This window comes from Hemicordylus capensis, chromosome 17 (assembly GCF_027244095.1).
Source record: "Hemicordylus capensis ecotype Gifberg chromosome 17, rHemCap1.1.pri, whole genome shotgun sequence".
Taxonomy (NCBI): Eukaryota; Metazoa; Chordata; class Lepidosauria; order Squamata; family Cordylidae; genus Hemicordylus; species Hemicordylus capensis.
Genome location: NC_069673.1, coordinates 9,312,342 through 9,328,605, shown reverse-complemented (window position 1 = coordinate 9,328,605; position 16,264 = coordinate 9,312,342). Strand labels below are relative to the sequence as shown.

General features: G+C 49.2%; 1 protein-coding gene across 2 annotated transcripts in view; it reads left to right on the top strand.

Annotated features, from left to right (window-relative positions):
• The window catches only part of FPGS (folylpolyglutamate synthase), a 28,171-nt gene that overhangs the window by 6,138 nt on the left and 5,769 nt on the right, over nucleotides 1–16,264 (top strand). For both annotated transcript variants that reach the window (XM_053282173.1, XM_053282172.1), the window contains exons 2-14: nucleotides 702–830; nucleotides 1,539–1,592; nucleotides 3,266–3,330; nucleotides 4,509–4,623; nucleotides 5,952–6,029; nucleotides 8,032–8,093; nucleotides 8,739–8,841; nucleotides 9,294–9,371; nucleotides 11,300–11,447; nucleotides 12,304–12,405; nucleotides 13,543–13,693; nucleotides 15,089–15,164; nucleotides 15,751–15,817. In XM_053282173.1, the coding sequence (XP_053138148.1) occupies nucleotides 702–830; nucleotides 1,539–1,592; nucleotides 3,266–3,330; nucleotides 4,509–4,623; nucleotides 5,952–6,029; nucleotides 8,032–8,093; nucleotides 8,739–8,841; nucleotides 9,294–9,371; nucleotides 11,300–11,447; nucleotides 12,304–12,405; nucleotides 13,543–13,693; nucleotides 15,089–15,164; nucleotides 15,751–15,817 (1,228 nt within the window). The remainder of the gene's footprint in view (nucleotides 1–701; nucleotides 831–1,538; nucleotides 1,593–3,265; nucleotides 3,331–4,508; nucleotides 4,624–5,951; nucleotides 6,030–8,031; nucleotides 8,094–8,738; nucleotides 8,842–9,293; nucleotides 9,372–11,299; nucleotides 11,448–12,303; nucleotides 12,406–13,542; nucleotides 13,694–15,088; nucleotides 15,165–15,750; nucleotides 15,818–16,264) is intronic.

Here is a 16,264-nt window from a genome sequence, read left to right as displayed (position 1 = left end):
GGCTTGAAGAAGAGAGGTTGCCGCCTCCCCATCTTCCCCGTCCCTGCTACCAGAGTGCACCGTGAGAGTCGGAAACCATGGGCGGCAGCGTCGCTTTTCCAGGTTTATTTTTCTCAAAGGGGCACTATTGGAGGAAAAGGAGAAGAGAACATTCACATTGAGCCAGAATAATTTAACTTTTTTTTTTTTAAGCACTGTATCTACTTGTTCAGTCTGATGTATGTTTGGTGCTTCATTTTAAAAAGATAAACAAAAAAGCACAATCTGTTCTTCCAAGGATTGTACGTCAGGGTTGTGACGTCACGGGCACTGTCTCATCTGTCCTGTGCACAGTTGCAAATTCACAGCACTGCTTTTCCCTGAACTTGACCCTAGGGAAGAGGAGGCACCACTGTCCAGAATGTGGTGCGCACGCTTCTGGAGTTCATTCTTTATGTTTTTGTTGAGTTTCATTGTTTTGTCTTTTTTGTTTTGTTGAATTTTGTTTTATCCTGTTGTTAACTGCCCTGGGGTCTTAGGGTGGAGGGCAGTGTGTGTGTGTGTGTGTGTGTGTGTGTGTGTGTATTTATATATATAAACGTGTTAGTTTAATGTTTCAATTTTGTGAAACAACTTTGATTAAGCTTTCTGGCCTGGTCAATTATTTTCTTGTTAAAGTGAGGATTTTACAAGCCATCACCCTGGGTCTCCTTGTTCTCTAGGATGCCATTCGGACTCTCAATACTCTCCAGACCAACGCCAACTACCTTGAGCAGGTGAAGAGGGAACGAGGCAATCCGCAGGCACAGCTGGAAGCTATGACAGGTTTCTTGGAGCGGAGCGGGTTAAAGGTGAGGCTTGGAACATAAGAACAGACCTGTTGGATCAGGCCCAAGAAGGCCCATCTAGTCCAGCATCCTGTTTCCCACAGTGGCCCACCAGATGCCCCTGAGAAGCCCACAGGCAAGAGGTGAGGGCATGCCCTCTCTCCTGCTGTTGCTCCCCTGCAACTGGTATTCGGAGGCATCTTGCCTCAGGCTGTAGGTGGCCTATAACCAAACCAGTAGTGATTGATAGCCCTGTCCTCCATGAATTTGTCTAAGCCCCTTTTAAAGCCATCCAAGCTAGTGGCCATCACCACTTCCTGTGGCAGAGAGTTCCATAGATTGATGATGCCCTGTGTGTGAAAGGACTTCCTTTTGCCAGGCCTCAATTCCTTGGCCATCAGTTTCATGGCGTGACCCCTGGTTCTAGAGTTGTGAGAGAGGGAGAAAAAGTTCTCTCTCTCCACTCGCATTACTCCATGCATAATTTTATAGACCTCTAGCGTGTCTCCCCGTAATCGCCTCTTTTCCAAACCAAAAAGCCCCCGATGCTGTTGCCATGTCTCGTAACTTGTGAGCTTTGCGGGAGACTGCCAGCCATGTGGGTGTGAGGGTTAGGGTTTTGATTTTTTGCCTTCTGCCTCCTTTGGGCATAGCGGGTGGGCTGTGATCCCTCTTGGCTGGCTGGGTATCTGCGTATGGAAACTGACCGGTTCGTTCCCCTCTGTCTGGCAGGTCGAAGACCTGGATCAACTGAACATTATTCACGTCACTGGGACGAAGGGCAAGGTAAAGCGGTTGTGGGGAAGGGGAAGTAATAATTGGATCAGAGGAAAACCTGAGAAGGCCTTGATATATGAGGAATGCCCGCGATGCAATGAACTGTTGGATTCTATTTTTAATATTTTTTTAATTTATTCGATTTTTATACCGCTCTTCCGAAATGGCTCAGGGCGGTTTACAATTAAAAACAGAAACCATTAAAAACAATAAAAACAGAAATATAAATATGAACACCAATTTTTAAAAAAAATCATTAAAAAACCCCAGTTAAACTATCCGAACAATTGCAACCCTGAAAACCAGGTTAGAGCATTAAAACAATTAAAACTGATTAAAAAACCCTGAAAGGCCAGGCCAAACCAGATGGGTTTTAAGGGCTCTCTTGAAGGTCCGTAAGGAATTGATTGCAGATTTCTGCCGGGAGTGCGTTCCACAGCCCGGGAGCAGCTACAGAGAAGGCCCGCCACCAAATGAACCGGTGGTAACTGGAGACGGACCTCCTCGGACGACCTCAACATGCGGTGGGGATCATGTAAAAGAAGGATTTTGTGGAGACGAGGGATCCTTCAGTGCTCTGTACTCCAGAAAGCCCATTAGCAGGCTACGACTGGCTGATAGGGATGACCACATAACTGGCTTTCAGTTGACGCCGTGCGGGTCTGTTTCCCCCCGACACACACACACACACCCCTCAGCCTTGGTGTAAATCAGTGGGAAATTCTGAATTCTGGAGCCGACAAGGTATAGTGTGTAGAACATCGAACTAGGACCAAGGAGACCTGGGTTCAAATCCCGACTGGGCCGTGAAGCTCACTGAGTTGACTTTGGGCCTGTCACTTCTTCTCACCCTCACCTACCTCACAAGGTGGTTGTGAGATGTTAAAAATGGAGAGGCGACACAGCATGCTGCCCTGAGTTCCTTGAAGGGAATGTAGGCTATAGATGATACAGTGGCAAGCATGAGGTTGCCGGTTCGAATCCCTGCTTGGTGTGTTTCCCAGATTATGGGAAACACCTATATCGGGCAGCAGGGATCTAGGAAGATGCTGAAAGGCATCACCACCTACTGTGCAGGAGGAGGCAGTGGTAAGTGGAGCCAGTGTGGTGTAGTGGTTAGAGTGCTGGACTAGGTCTGGGAAGACCCGAGCTCAAATCCCCATTTAGCCATGAGACTTGCTGGGTGACTCTGGGCCAGTCACTTCTCTCTCAGCCTAGCCTACTTCACAGGGTTGTTGTGAGGAGAAACCTAAGTATGTAGTACACCACTCTGGGCTCCTTGGAGGAAGAGCGGGATATAAATGTAAAAATAAATAAATAAATAAACAAGTAAACAAATAAAACCCTCCTGTATTCTACCAGAGACAACCACAGGGCTCTGTGGGCACCAGGAGTCGAAATCGACTTGACGGCACACTTTACCTTTACTTTAATTAATAAAAATGTACCCTATGTCTCTTAAGAACCATGTACTATATTTATTTCGGTTCCGTAGAGAACAGACTGGATTGCCACAAGGGGTCACTTTCCCCAGAAGTCACATGGAGGGACTTCAGTATGGTTGTGGGTCTGGCCGAATGTACCACAGACTGCCCCTGTAGATCAGGCCTCTCTCCCCACTGAGAGAAGCCCCAATGGGTTTTGTTGGCCTTGGTAACCCTTGGTCCCTTCTTTCCCCTCAGGGTTCGGCGTGTGCCTTCACAGAACGGATTCTTCGCAACTACGGTTTAAAGACGGGTTTCTACAGGTAGGTAGTTTTGGTGGCTGCTGAGAGGCAGGCCTCGGTTTGCCTCTCTTGGCCTCGGGAGGTAGGAAAATGGGGCCCCACTTTGAGCTGCATTGGAGAATATTTAGGCTTAGACACGCCGGAGGGGATTCTTGTGCCCCCCCCCCCCAGTTACTCATGAGAAGGGATATTGCAGAGACCAAGAGAAGAGAGGAGAGCTGGTCTTATGGCAGCAAGCACAACTTGTCCCCTTTGCTAAGCAGGGTCTGCCCTGGTTGCATATGAATGAGAGACCTGATGTGTGAGCACTGGAAGATGTCCCCCTTAGGGGATGGAGCTGCTCTGAGAAGATGCTCTGCACCGGCCCAGCTAGTTTGTAGAAAAGTTCCACAGGGTCATGACCAGCATCACCTCTAACCAATCCTTGGGTCTCCCTAGGACATCGAAGGAGTCGTCTTAGCTGCAGAATTTAAACCAGTCATGCCTTCCCTCAAGGAACCCTGGGAAATTTGGGGAAGATGGTGAGATGGTTGGCTATAATGGACATGACTGCCTCTGAGGAACCTTGGGAAATCTTGAGTGGAAGATGAGATGGTTGGACATGGCTTCCCTCAAGGAACTATGGGAAATCATGGATGAGGAGGTTCTTGCTGACTGTTCCCAAATTTTTATTTTTAGAGACGAGAGCTCTTTTCGTTAAATGAGTTGTTTTATGAAAATATTTTAGCCAGACAGCTGTAGCTATAAACAGTTAGAGGCACGATGCCATAAAACGTTAGGGTGATAAGATAAAACACACACGCCAGTCTAAAATAGTATAGAACGCAAACTACTCATATCGTACAACTTTTCCAACTACCTCGTTTGTAGTAAACTCCTCTGTCTCGCCATAATAAATCAGTTTTTAAAATCTTATAGAAGTAATCCTGCATCTTCAAAAAACTGAGCTGAACAAGAGGATTTTCCTGATTCAGTTTCTACGGGGGGTTTGCTAGCAAGTCGTGAGGGACATCCTAGCCAATAAATCGTCTTCCTTGTTATTCCTGCAGGTGCTAAGACCGTTACCAAAGCTTGTAGTGTAGAAACAATGCAGGGTTTGAAATGGAGTGACCTCGCTTTCTGGGGTGGAGCCTTGGGAGGAAGGCGGGTGGGTGAGAATTCAGGGCCTAATCCTGCCTGTCCTGCCGTCTCACTTGAAGCTCTCCACACCTGGTTCAAGTCCGGGAGAGAATCCGTATCAATGGGCAACCCATCAGTAAGGAGCTCTTCAGCAAGTACTTCTGGCAGGTGTACAACCGGTTAGAGGAGACCAAGGTGAGTTAAAGGGGAGTCCTTTCACTAGCAGGACGCAGGGAGGGGAGATCCCACTTGTGTGATGCTCTGCAATTGGCTGTGCATAGAATTTCACAGTTGGAAGGGTCCTTGGAGGTCATCTAGTCCGGCCCCTGCTCAGTGCCGGAATCTGTGACAGCATCCCTGACAGATCTTTGAAAACCTCCAAAGAGAGAGAGCTGACCAGGTAGACTTGTACTGTTGGACTTTCATTCATTCATTCATTCATTCAATTTCTATACCACCCTTCCAAAAATGGCTCAGGGCGCTTTACACAGAGAAACACCTCCCTGTTAGAGGGAATACTGCTGGGGATGTTGTAGTTCAGCAACATCTGAAGGAACCCTGGTTGGGAACCACTGGTGTAGATAAAGCAGGCCTACTCAACTTAGGCTGCCCCCCAGCTGTGTTTGGACTACAGCTCCCATAATCCCCAGCCACAGTGTCCAATAGCCAGGGATTGTGGGAATTGTAGGCCAACATCTGCAGGAGGGCCGAAGTTGAGCAGCCCTGAGATAAAGGCTGTATCCTAAGAAAGTTAGTTGTGACTGTGTCCTTTTGAAATTAACAAGACTTAAATTAGTTCTCCTTAAGGCAGAATAAAGATATTTTGTTTGGGTGTGTAGTTCAGGGATTCTCAACGTTGGGTCCCCAGATGTTTTTGGACTTCAACTCCCATAATCCCCAGTTCCAGTGGCCTTTAGTTGGGGATTATTTTATTTATTCATTCATTCATCACATTTATATACCTCCCAAACTTTTGTCTCTGGCGAAATTAAGGGAGTTGAAGTCCAAAAACATCTGGGGACCCAGCGTTGAGGATCCCTGGCATAGTTGGTTAATTAAGAATCCTCTAAAGAAATAATAAATAGGGATCATCGTATTTATTTTTCCTATGAAAGCCCCTTTTGAGAACTTGTGTTGGGAAAAGGGTACATAAATATTCATAGTGGTCATTCTTTCACTAGCAGGACATGGAGCAGGAGAGATCCCACTTGTGCGATGCTTTTATTGATAACTTTGATTTGCTTTTGTATATTGGGATTATATCTATATTGGTTTGGGTATATTATGTGTACAAGTTAGATAGACTTGTATTAAAATACAAATAAAACCTCATTCTAGTTTGTGCAGCGAAGCACAAATACTTCAAGGGCAGAAATGAGCCCCAGATATGCATGCTGGGAAATGCATGCCAGGTTATTTTCTGGTGGCAATAAAGACTTTTCTTGGGGGCCTGTTGTGTTAATTGGGCACCTCTTTGTCTGTGGAGAACTGGGTTCACTTGAACCACTCCTCTCTCTTCACAGGATTCAGACCATGCTGCTATGCCGGCCTACTTTCGCTTCCTGACCATCATGGCATTTCATGTCTTCTTGCAAGAAAAGGTACACATTTTCCTCCATTTGACAGCGGTGCTTCTCAGACAAAGATCCGTGGGCGTTGGTCATGCTGGGAACGGGAAGGGTGCCCAAGGATCTGTGGATTGATGCAGCAGGCCATAAATTCCACAGTTAGGGGATTCCACAGCAGGGAGATTTTTACCCTGGCAAGATGAGGTCAGGCCATAAGCCAGTGGTCATCACTGCCTTTCAAGCAGGGGCCGCTTGGGCGACAAAACCTTCAAGACGAGAGCCATTTCCCAGTGCACCGACCTCCGTGATGGGAAGGAGGGCTCTTTCAGAGAGACAGGGCCCTCCCTTGAGAGAGCCCTGTGCAGAAAGCACTGGGAAGGACTACATTTCCCAGCAGTCCATGTACGCCTTCCAAGATGGCCCAGGAGCTCCAGAGAGCTCTTATTGCCCTTGAAGAAGCCTGGGCAAAGCGCAGTGCTGCACAGTGGGGGATGGTAGTCTTCGCATGATGCCAGGGCGACAGTGCAGAGTATTCCGCTTCAGCCAAAGCGTTACAGGGGCCCAACAAACAATGCGAGGGCCGCACTTTGGGTTGATGGGGGCCGTAAACCTGAACAGAAAACACTGCCGTAAACCTGAAACGTACGAGAAATGTATGGTCGCAGAGCATGGCCTGAAGGTCTATGCTGCAGCCACCTTGCTGAGGGTAAGCAGTTCAGGATCTGGGTGCAGTTCAGTGTTCCTTCTAACAGGGATTCCCAGATGTAGTTGACTAGAACTCCTAGACTGCAGCTGGGCATTCTGGGAGTTAGGAGCATAGGAAGCTGCCATATACTGAGTCAGACCCTTGGTCCAGCTAGTCCAGTATTGTCTTCACAGACTGGCAGCAGCTTCTCCAAGGTTGCAGGCAGGAGTCTCTCTTGGAGATGCTGCCAGGGAGGGAACTTGGAACCTTCTGCTCTTCCCAGAGAGGCTCCATCCCCTAAGAAGGGGAATATCTTGCAGTGCTCACGCTTCTAGTCTCCCATTCATATGCAACCAAGGCAGACCCTGCTTAGCTATGGGGACAAGTCATGCTTGCTACCACAAGACCAGCTCACCTCACCAACTGGTGTGGGGGGGACGGGGACTTGGAACCTTACATAGGAAGCTGCCATATACTGAGTCAGACCCTTGGTCCATCTAGTCCAGTATTGTCTTCACAGACTGGCAGTGGCTTCTCCAAGGTTGCAGGCAGGAGTCTCTCTCAGCCCTATCTTGGAGAAGCCAAGGAGGGAACTTGGAACCTAGATGCTTTTCCCAGAGCAGCTCCATCCCCCTATGGGGAAGGTCTTCCAGTGCTCACACATCAAGTCTCCCATTCATATGCAACCAGGGCAGACCCTGCTTAGCTAAGGGGACAAGTCATGCTTGCTACCACAAGACCAGCTCTCCTCTCCTCCTGCATGCAAGCAGGCAGGTGCTCTTCCCAGAGCGGCCTCATCCCCTAAGGTGAATAACGTTCACTGCTCACACATGTAGTCTCCCATTCAGATGCAAACCCTGCTCAGCAAAGCAATTCAAAGGAATTCAAAAGGAATTCATGCTTGCTACCACAAGACCAGCTTTCGCTTGTGTTTTTATAGACCAGGCCTGCTCAACCTAGGACCCCCCTAGCTGTTTTTGGACTACAGCTCCCATAATCCCCAGCCACAGTGTCCAATAGCCAGGGATTGTGGGAGTTGTAGGCCAGCATCTGCAGGAGGGCCGAAGTTGAACAGCCCTGGGGCAGACAGATTCAGGGAGGAGAGGGAACAACAGCAAGAGAGAGGGCATGCCCTGATCTAATTCTTGGGCTTCTCAGAGGCATCAGGTGGGCCACTGTGTGAAACAGGATGCTGGACTAGCTAGACTTGGGCCTCATCCCGCAGGGCTGATCATATGTTCTTAGACCAGCTCTCCCTTAGTCCTGTGTCAGCGGGGCCATAAACTCCTTGCAAAGTTTGGGTTTATGGGGTGTCTGTGCTTTCCTGACAGGCTCTTGTGTCCTTCCCAGGTAGACCTTGCGGTCATGGAGGTGGGCATCGGCGGCGCCTACGACTGCACCAATATCATCAGGTAGGGCTTTCGGAGTGGCAGCCCCCCCTTAACGAAAAATGCTGGAAGGGGGGCGGGGAAATCTCCCTCATCATTTAGCCCCTTAGGGACATAGGCAGCTGCCATATACTGAGTCAGACCCTTGGTCCATCTAGCTCAGGATTGTCTACACAGACTGGCAGTGGCTTCTCCAAAGTTGCAGGGGGACCTAAAAAGTGATGCCCTAAAAAGATCACTAAAGATGTTCGCCTCAGCCCGGCCGATTGCCGCCCAGTCTTCCAGCTTACACGGCTCCGGATGGCCAGTTTGGGTGCCAGTTGGTGTGGCTGCCAATTCTTAATTCCAGTCTTTTTTAAATTTTATTTTAAAGGTGATCTATTGTTTTTGTTTCTGGACTGCCTTGGGGAATCTTGTTTGAAAGCTAGTATAGAACGACTTTAAATAAATAAGTGGATGCTTTTGTGGCTTCTTTAGGAACGGCAGCCGGTTCCCAACATCCCTGAGTGCATTTTGAGGAGCTGCCATAATACCTGTTTCTTGGCATAGGAAGTCCTCCTTGTACGTTGCTGTTTCCCCGAGACTCCGTGCTGGGCTGGATCCAATCCTCCAAGCAACCCGTCTCCTGGGAATGACTTTGCCCCTCTGCTTCCTTTTGCTTCCCTGTAGGAAGCCTGTGGTGTGTGGGGTTTCCTCTCTGGGCATCGACCACACCAGTATCCTGGGCGACACCATTGAGAAGATTGCCTGGCAGAAAGGGGGCATCTTTAAGGTAATGGAGCCTGGAGACGCTCTGCTGGGCTGGCCAGGTCTGCCGGCCTTGGAAATACCCGGAACAGGCCCTTGCTTCCGCTGTCCTGGGCAGTACTGAAAATCCAGACTACATAGAAGATTTCCCGACTATGGCAGTTTGGACTACAAGGCAGAAGCAGGCAGAGAAAGAGACAATGAATGAAAATATTTTCAGGTTACCTCAAAGCACGTTCACATAGAGAAATAATAATAAAGATGGATCCCTGTCCCCAAAGGGCTCACCATCTAAAAAATAAAATTAAGCGCAGAATTCTAAGCATCCTAGATAGTTTGTGTAATGTGTAAGGACAGTTTCTAATGCAGCCCTATCCTCCTGGGCATCGGAAGCTGTCAGGGTGTTGGGTCTGTCTTTCCTCTTGCAAAGAACTGAGACAAAGTCAGTTTCTGATCCTTGCTTGCCTTCCCTTTCAGCCTGGGGTGCCTGCCTTCACAGTGCCACAGCCAGACCAGCCTTTGGATGTCCTCAAAGAGCAAGCTCAGAAGATCTCTGTAAGTTGCCTTGAGAGATTCAGGGGTGTCTTCGGCCCTTGTGCCAGAACTCTGTTCCTTTGCGTTCTTTGGCAGCAGAAGCAGTAGCGGTTCAATTGGTTTAAGTTCATCATCATGGATGTTGTTGAAACATAGGAAGCTGATTCCTACTGAGTCAGACCCTTGGTCCAGCTAGCTCAGTATTGTCTACACAGACTGGCAATGGCTTCTCCAAGGTGGCAGGCTGGAGTCTCTCTTGGCCCGATCTTGGAGATGCTGCCAGGGAGGGAACTTGGAGCCTTCTGCATGCAGATGACCTTCGCAAAGCAGCCCCATCCCTTAAGGGAATTTATTCATTCATTCATTCATTCATTCAGTTTCTATACCGCCCTTCCAAAAATGGCTCAGGGCAGTTTACACAGAGAAATAACAACTAAATAAGATGGCTCCCTGTCCCCAAAGGGCTCACATTCTAAAAAAAACCCCAAGATAGACACCAGCAACAGTCACTGGAAGTACTGTGCTGGGGGTGGAGAGGGCCAGTTACTCTCCCCCTGCTAAGTAAAGAGAATCACCACGTTTAAAAGGTGCCTCTTTGCCCAGTTAGCAGGGGAATAACTTGCAATGCTCACGCACATAGTCTCCCATTCAGATGCAAGCCAGGGTAGACCTTGCTTAGCTAAGGGGACAAGTCATGCTTGCTCCCACAAGGCCGGCTCTCCTCCCTGGAGTCGGACACTTAGTTCATCTAGCTCAGTACTGTCTGCACTGGCTGGCAGCAGCTCTCCAAGGTTTCAGGCAGGAGATGCTGCCAGGGATCGAACCGGGGACCTTCTGCATGCAAAGCAGGGCCTCAACCACTGAACCGTGGCCTTATCCTGCTGCAGTATTCTCTTGCTAAAAGTTCCATTATTGGGTCAGCGGTGGCAAATCAGGGAGCGGGTGTGGCATCGTGGTTAGAGGTGTTGGGCTTGGATTGGGGCGATCTGGGTTTGAAATTTCCCCCTCTGTCCACAACACTCCCCGAATGACCTTGGGCCAGATCTTCATGCTCTCAGCCTGCCTACCTCGCAGGGATGTTGAGGATAAAGATCGCTGTGTCCACATGTGCCACCCTTGTAGGCAGGATGGGAGACAAAGGCGAGGAAGGTGAAGGGGGTAGTTGATGATTCAGTACTGCAGTGCCCATCATCCCCAGGCACAAGGGTCAAAAGCCATTCGGGCTGGGGATGATGGGAGTTGTAGTCCAGCATCTGGGAACCTCTTAGGACTACTGTGTACAATTCTGGTCACCACATCTGAAAAAGGACATTGTAGACCTGGGAAAGATGCAGAAGAGGGCAACCAAGATGATCAGGGGCCGGAAACACCTTTCTTATGAGGCAAGGCTACAACACCTGGGGCTATTTAGTTTAGAAAAAAGACGACTGCGGGGAGGCATGATAGAAGTCTATAAAATCATGCATGGGGTGGAGAAAGTGGATCGAGAGAAATCCTTCTCCCTCTCACATCACACTGGAACCAGGGGTCCTCCCATGAAATTGATTGCCAGGAAATCTAGGACTAACAAACGGAAGTGCTTTTTCATACAACGCATGATCCACTTGTGGAATTCTCTGCCACAAGATGTGGTGACAGCCAACCACCTGGGTGGCTTTAAGAGGGGCTTGGATAACTTCATGGAGGAGAGGTCTATCATTGGCTACTTGCTGGAAGACTAAAGGCCATCTCCAGCCTCAAAGGCAGCATGCCTCTGAGTCCCAGTTGCAGGGGAGTCACAGCAGGAGAGAGGGCATGCCTCTTTCAACTCCTGCCTGTGGCTTCCAGCAGCATCTGGTGGGCCACGGTGTGAAACAGGATGTTGGACTAGATGGGCCTGCTTGAGCCTGATCCAGCAGGGCTGTTCTTATGTTTTTATGTTCTCGCCTTAATCCTTTTTCCCCCTACAGTGCCCTCTCTATCTCTGTCCTGACCTGGATGCCTTTGAAGAAGACGGCCAGCGCCTTCAGCTGGGCTTGGCAGGGGACCATCAGCGCTCAAACGCCGTGCTCGCTCTGCAGCTGGCCCACACGTGGCTGGGCCAGCAGGGCTATCTGGGTAAGCAGCAGTGGGTCACTCATGTATTGGGCAGGGAGAGGGGTTGGTTCTGGGCACCAGTGCACGCTCGCTCTCTCTCTCCCCCCCCCCCATCTGTGTGCAGAATGAGTTTTGTTCTGGGCGGCAGTATCAAGGCAGTGTGCATGTGCATTCAGAGTGGGGCCTTCCGGATTCAACCGGAGCGGGATCTAAAATGACCTGTCAAAAAACTTGCAAGCGCAAGCATGTGTGCATGCCTTAGAGGGAACACGGCTATGCACCCAGAACTCTGGACAGCATGTGTAGGCAGAATTGGATTTTTCCAGCGCTCCCTGGCTGTAGTACAGGGCTGGGCAAACCTGGCCCTCTTAACAGTTGAACTACAACTCCCATCATAAGGACATGTATATGGCAGCTGCCTGAGTCAGATCATTGGTCTATCAAGCTCAGTATTGTCTACCCAGACTGGCAGTGGCTTCTCCAAGGTTGCAGGCAGGAATCTCTCCCAGCCCTGTCTTGGAGATGCTGCCAGGGAGGGAACTTGGAGCCTTCTGCTTTTCCCAGAGTGGCTCCGTCCCCTGAGGGGGAATATTTTACAGCAGGGTTTCTTAACCTTGGGGACTCAGATGTTGTTGGACTACAACTCCCAGAATCCCCAGACATGGCCTTTGCGGCTGGGGATTCTGGGAGTTGTAGTCCAACATCTGGGGGAGCAGGGCAGGAGAGATATGATCTTCCACTGACGTCAGCAGTGGGGCCTGGCTGGTCAGCATCTGCTCATGTTAGTTCCTTTTGATGGCCTTCACTTTTGCCCTCTTCACCTAACTAAAATACTCACCGAGTGGGGGGGGTCTGTGTGCTGTGTGTCCCCGGACAGATATCGGCGAGCCGAAGGACCCATGGCCGAGCTCCGTACTGCCCACCAAGAGGGCTCCCCCTTTGGCGCCTGCCTTCAAACTGGGTGAACCCATGGTACAAGGTAAGCCTCACAAGCTCCTCTCTGCCACCTTGGCATCAGCGGTTCCCTCTCAATGTTGGTCCCCAGTTGTTATTGGACTTCAACTCCCATAATCCCCAACCAGAGGCTACTGGGACTGGGGATTATGGGAGTTGAAGTCCAGTGAACATCTTGGGACCCAACGTTGAGAATCCCTGCCAGATGATGTTGCCTACAACTCCCAGCATCCTCAGCCAAAGCCCACTGCAGCTAGGGATTCTGGGAGCTGTAGTCAACAACATCTGGGATTCCTTCTTGCAAGGAACACTGCTTGGCATCTCTGTGCTGAATCTTAAGAGGACCGCTGTTCCCCCAAATATGCCCTGATTTGGGCTTAGGCACGTCTCTGGGCAGCCCAGAGCGCAGTCTGAGGATTATTATTGCTTGTATACAGTTGCAGGTTTCACTTGGCGCACAGATGGTGGACTTGGCATCCAGAGTTCTGCCTCCAAGAATCACCATCAGTGCATAGGAACATAGGCAGCTGCCGTATACCAAGTCAGACCATCGGTCCATCTAGCTCAGTATTGTCTACAGCAGGGCTGCTCAGCTTCGGCTCTCCGGAAGATGTTGGCCTACAACTCCCAGAATCCCTGGCTATGGGCCGCTGAGGATTATGGGAGTTGTAGGCGAAAAACAACCGGTATCGTCCATGCAGACTGGCTTGGCAGTATTGAGCTTGATGGGCCAAAGGCCTGACTCAGTAGGAGACAGCTTCTTGTGCTTCTATGATGACAGGGCTGCCCTACCCAGCCCTTCTCTGAGATTTCATTAGCTGCAAGACATGTCTGTTTTTCCACTGTTTTGGCATAAGCAGTGTTCCCTGTAACAGGGAATTCCCAGAGGTTATTGACCACAACTCGCTGTATTCCCAGCTGGAATGGCCTTTGGCGGGGGATTCTGGGAGTTGTAGTCAACAGCCTCTGGAAATCCCGGAAACACTGGCCATGAGGGCTAGAAACTTGATTCTGGCCAAAATAACATCCAGTTCTGCTCTTGATGCTAAATTGCACACTGGTGAGAAAATGCAAATGCACCAAAAGGTGGGCACATCTGATTGGGTGAGAGGGCACTGCTCAATTGTCACATTGCTTTGTCTCCTCCCCCCCCCGCCCCCAGGTCTGCAAGAGGCGGTGTGGCTGGGTCGGAACCAGGTGCTGCACCACGGCCCCGTGACATGGTACATCGACGGAGCCCATACCACCACCAGCATCCAGGCCTGTGTGCGCTGGTTTCGTCAGGCTGTCCTGCATGAGGAGAAACCTGCCGAGTAAGCATGGGGAGTGAGCACAGGCCCTTCTTCCTGATCATAACCTGGCCTAGAGAGGCGTCGTATTTTTCAGCGGGGCCTTTTTGGTTATGGCCCCTCGGCTTTGGAACGGCCTCTTGGAGCAGCTTCACTAGGCTTCCTCTCTTAGGGATCTCAAAAAGCATTACAAGATGCTCTTTAGCAGGGCTTTCTAGGGTTCTCATCGGCTGTCTCTGCCCACTGGCTTTAAATTGGTTTTAATTGGCCGTCCCAGTTTCTAGCCCAATTTTATACGGCCCTGCTCACCCTGCTTTTTACGTGGTTTTATTGTGATTCACTTGCGCCTTTGAGCAGCCCTGAGCTGCATTGTGCTGAAATTGTGGGATATAAATAGTATTTTAAATAAATACTTCCAATGAGGGCTGTATATCTTCCATGCACAGAACCCCAGGTTCTGAATGATAAAATATGCCAATAAACCTGTTTTATCCATTGGCTCTGGTTGCACAATTCTGTTTTGAAGGCTCAGCTTTTCGAAGCCTCTGTCACTTTGCGAGACCATTTGAGTGACAGAAATATACTGCAGGTTTATTTTTATTTTTGGCTGAGGTTGCAATAAGTGTTCACCTCCAGCCTAGAAATCCTCCCGATTTTGTGTTTTCCTTGCTTGTCCTCTATGTGCACTAGAATCTTGCTTAAACAAACTGACAAACCTCAAAATGCTTTGACTCTTAAGTTGCCAAGAGGCAGTAGAACAAAAACCCCAAAAAGGGGCCTTAGAGGTCCCACGTTCAATCCCTGGCATCTCCACATTGGACTGAGAAACATTCCTGCCTGTTTGGAATGCTTTAAAGAAGATTGGAAACCGTTCTTATTATACTTAAAGAACTATTTTCCTAATACTGATTTTACAACAGGGTTTGAAATTTAGTAATATTAGCAGGTTGGGTAGATCAAAATCGAGTTTGTAAGGTTTAAGATATATGTTTTGAATTATTATTATAGCAAGGGTTAATTCTGTAGTTCGTGGTTCACGAGGAGGTGTGAGCGGAAAGTCAATATTTGTTTAATGTGATGTGAATAAGATATTGTTAAAATCAATAAAAATTTACAAAAAAAATAAAAAGAGAAACATTCCTGCCTGAAGCCCTGAAGAGCCACTGCCAGTCAGAGTAGACGGTACTGAGCTAGATGGACCAAGGGTCTGACTCAGTAGGTGGCAGCATCCTATGTTACTAATGTATCTCAGATTCTGGGGAGGCTTGAAGCCTTCACGTCTTGCTTCTGGACTTTCCGGAGCCATCCCACAGTACAGGGACTCTAGATAGAGCTAGCAGAGTTGCTATTACTGGAAGTTTAGGAACTGATTGCATTGAGCCAAAAGCTAAAGTAATCTGCTCTTTCTCTCACTTGCAGCGGTTCTGAGGTCCGAGTGCTCCTTTTCAACGTGACAGGGGACCGGGATACTGCCGCCCTGTTGAAGCTGCTACTGGTGAGAATTTATTTACTTATATTTAGTATTTCTTGGCTGCTTTTCCGTCTTTGAAGCAGCTGATCTTAAAAGCATACAGTCATGATTTTTATTCATGGCTGACATCCAGCCTCAGGAAGTGCCAGCAGAAAAGCGCTGCAGGAGGAGGGAGGAGTGAATTTGGCCATCTCCTCTTCGCTCTGCAGGCCTCGTGCTTCCCAAATATATGTCCTCAAGGGCCAAAAGACCTTCGGGGATGTATTTTGTGCGGCAGCGGGGGGGGCACAGCTGCAGACAAAAGGGGGGATTGCCGAAAACCGTCCATCCTTTGTGATGGAAAATGCACTAGCGCCATTACGTCAGTTTGCATGTTGGCCATTATTAACAATGCGAGCATCGACAACACTTAATAGGTAAAAGGATAAAATTTCAGCTGTGGCTGTCAGCCAGGCGAACCATTCAACTTGGGCCAGGTCCTTGGCAAAAGGAAAAGCTTTTAGAGGCCCAGCCCAGGATGGATTTAACCCATGTGTTTCCCGCAGTCTTGATTCCACGCTGACTCTGCTTCTGGTGACAATCTGTGTGTTTTTTTTCCTTGTGTGTCCAGCCGTGCCAGTTTGACTACGCCATCTTCTGCCCCAATTTCACCGAGGTGTCTACCGTGGGGAACGCAGGTTAGTTTGGGGGCTGTCTTGGTACAAGGCAGCTGGTCTTGTGGTAGCAAGCATGACTTGTCCACCCTGGTTGCATATGAACAGGAGACTTGATGTGTGAGCACTGGAAGAGATTCCCCTCAGGGGGATGGAGCCGCTCTGGGAAGAGCAGAAGAAGGTTCCAAGTTCCCTCCCTGGCAGCATCTCCAAGACAGGGCTGAGAGAGATTCCTGCCTGCAACCTTGCAGAAGCTGCTGCCAGTCTGTGAAGACAATACTGAGCTGGATAGACCAATGTTCTGACTCAGTATATGGCTGCTTCTTATGTTCATGTGCCCGTACGTTTGGGGGAAAGCCATAGCTTAGTGGCAGAGCACCTGCTTTGTATGCAGAAGGTGTCAGGTTCAGTCCCTGGCAGCATCTCCAGTGGAGCTGGGAAAGCCACCTGCCTGAAACCTTGGAGGGCTGC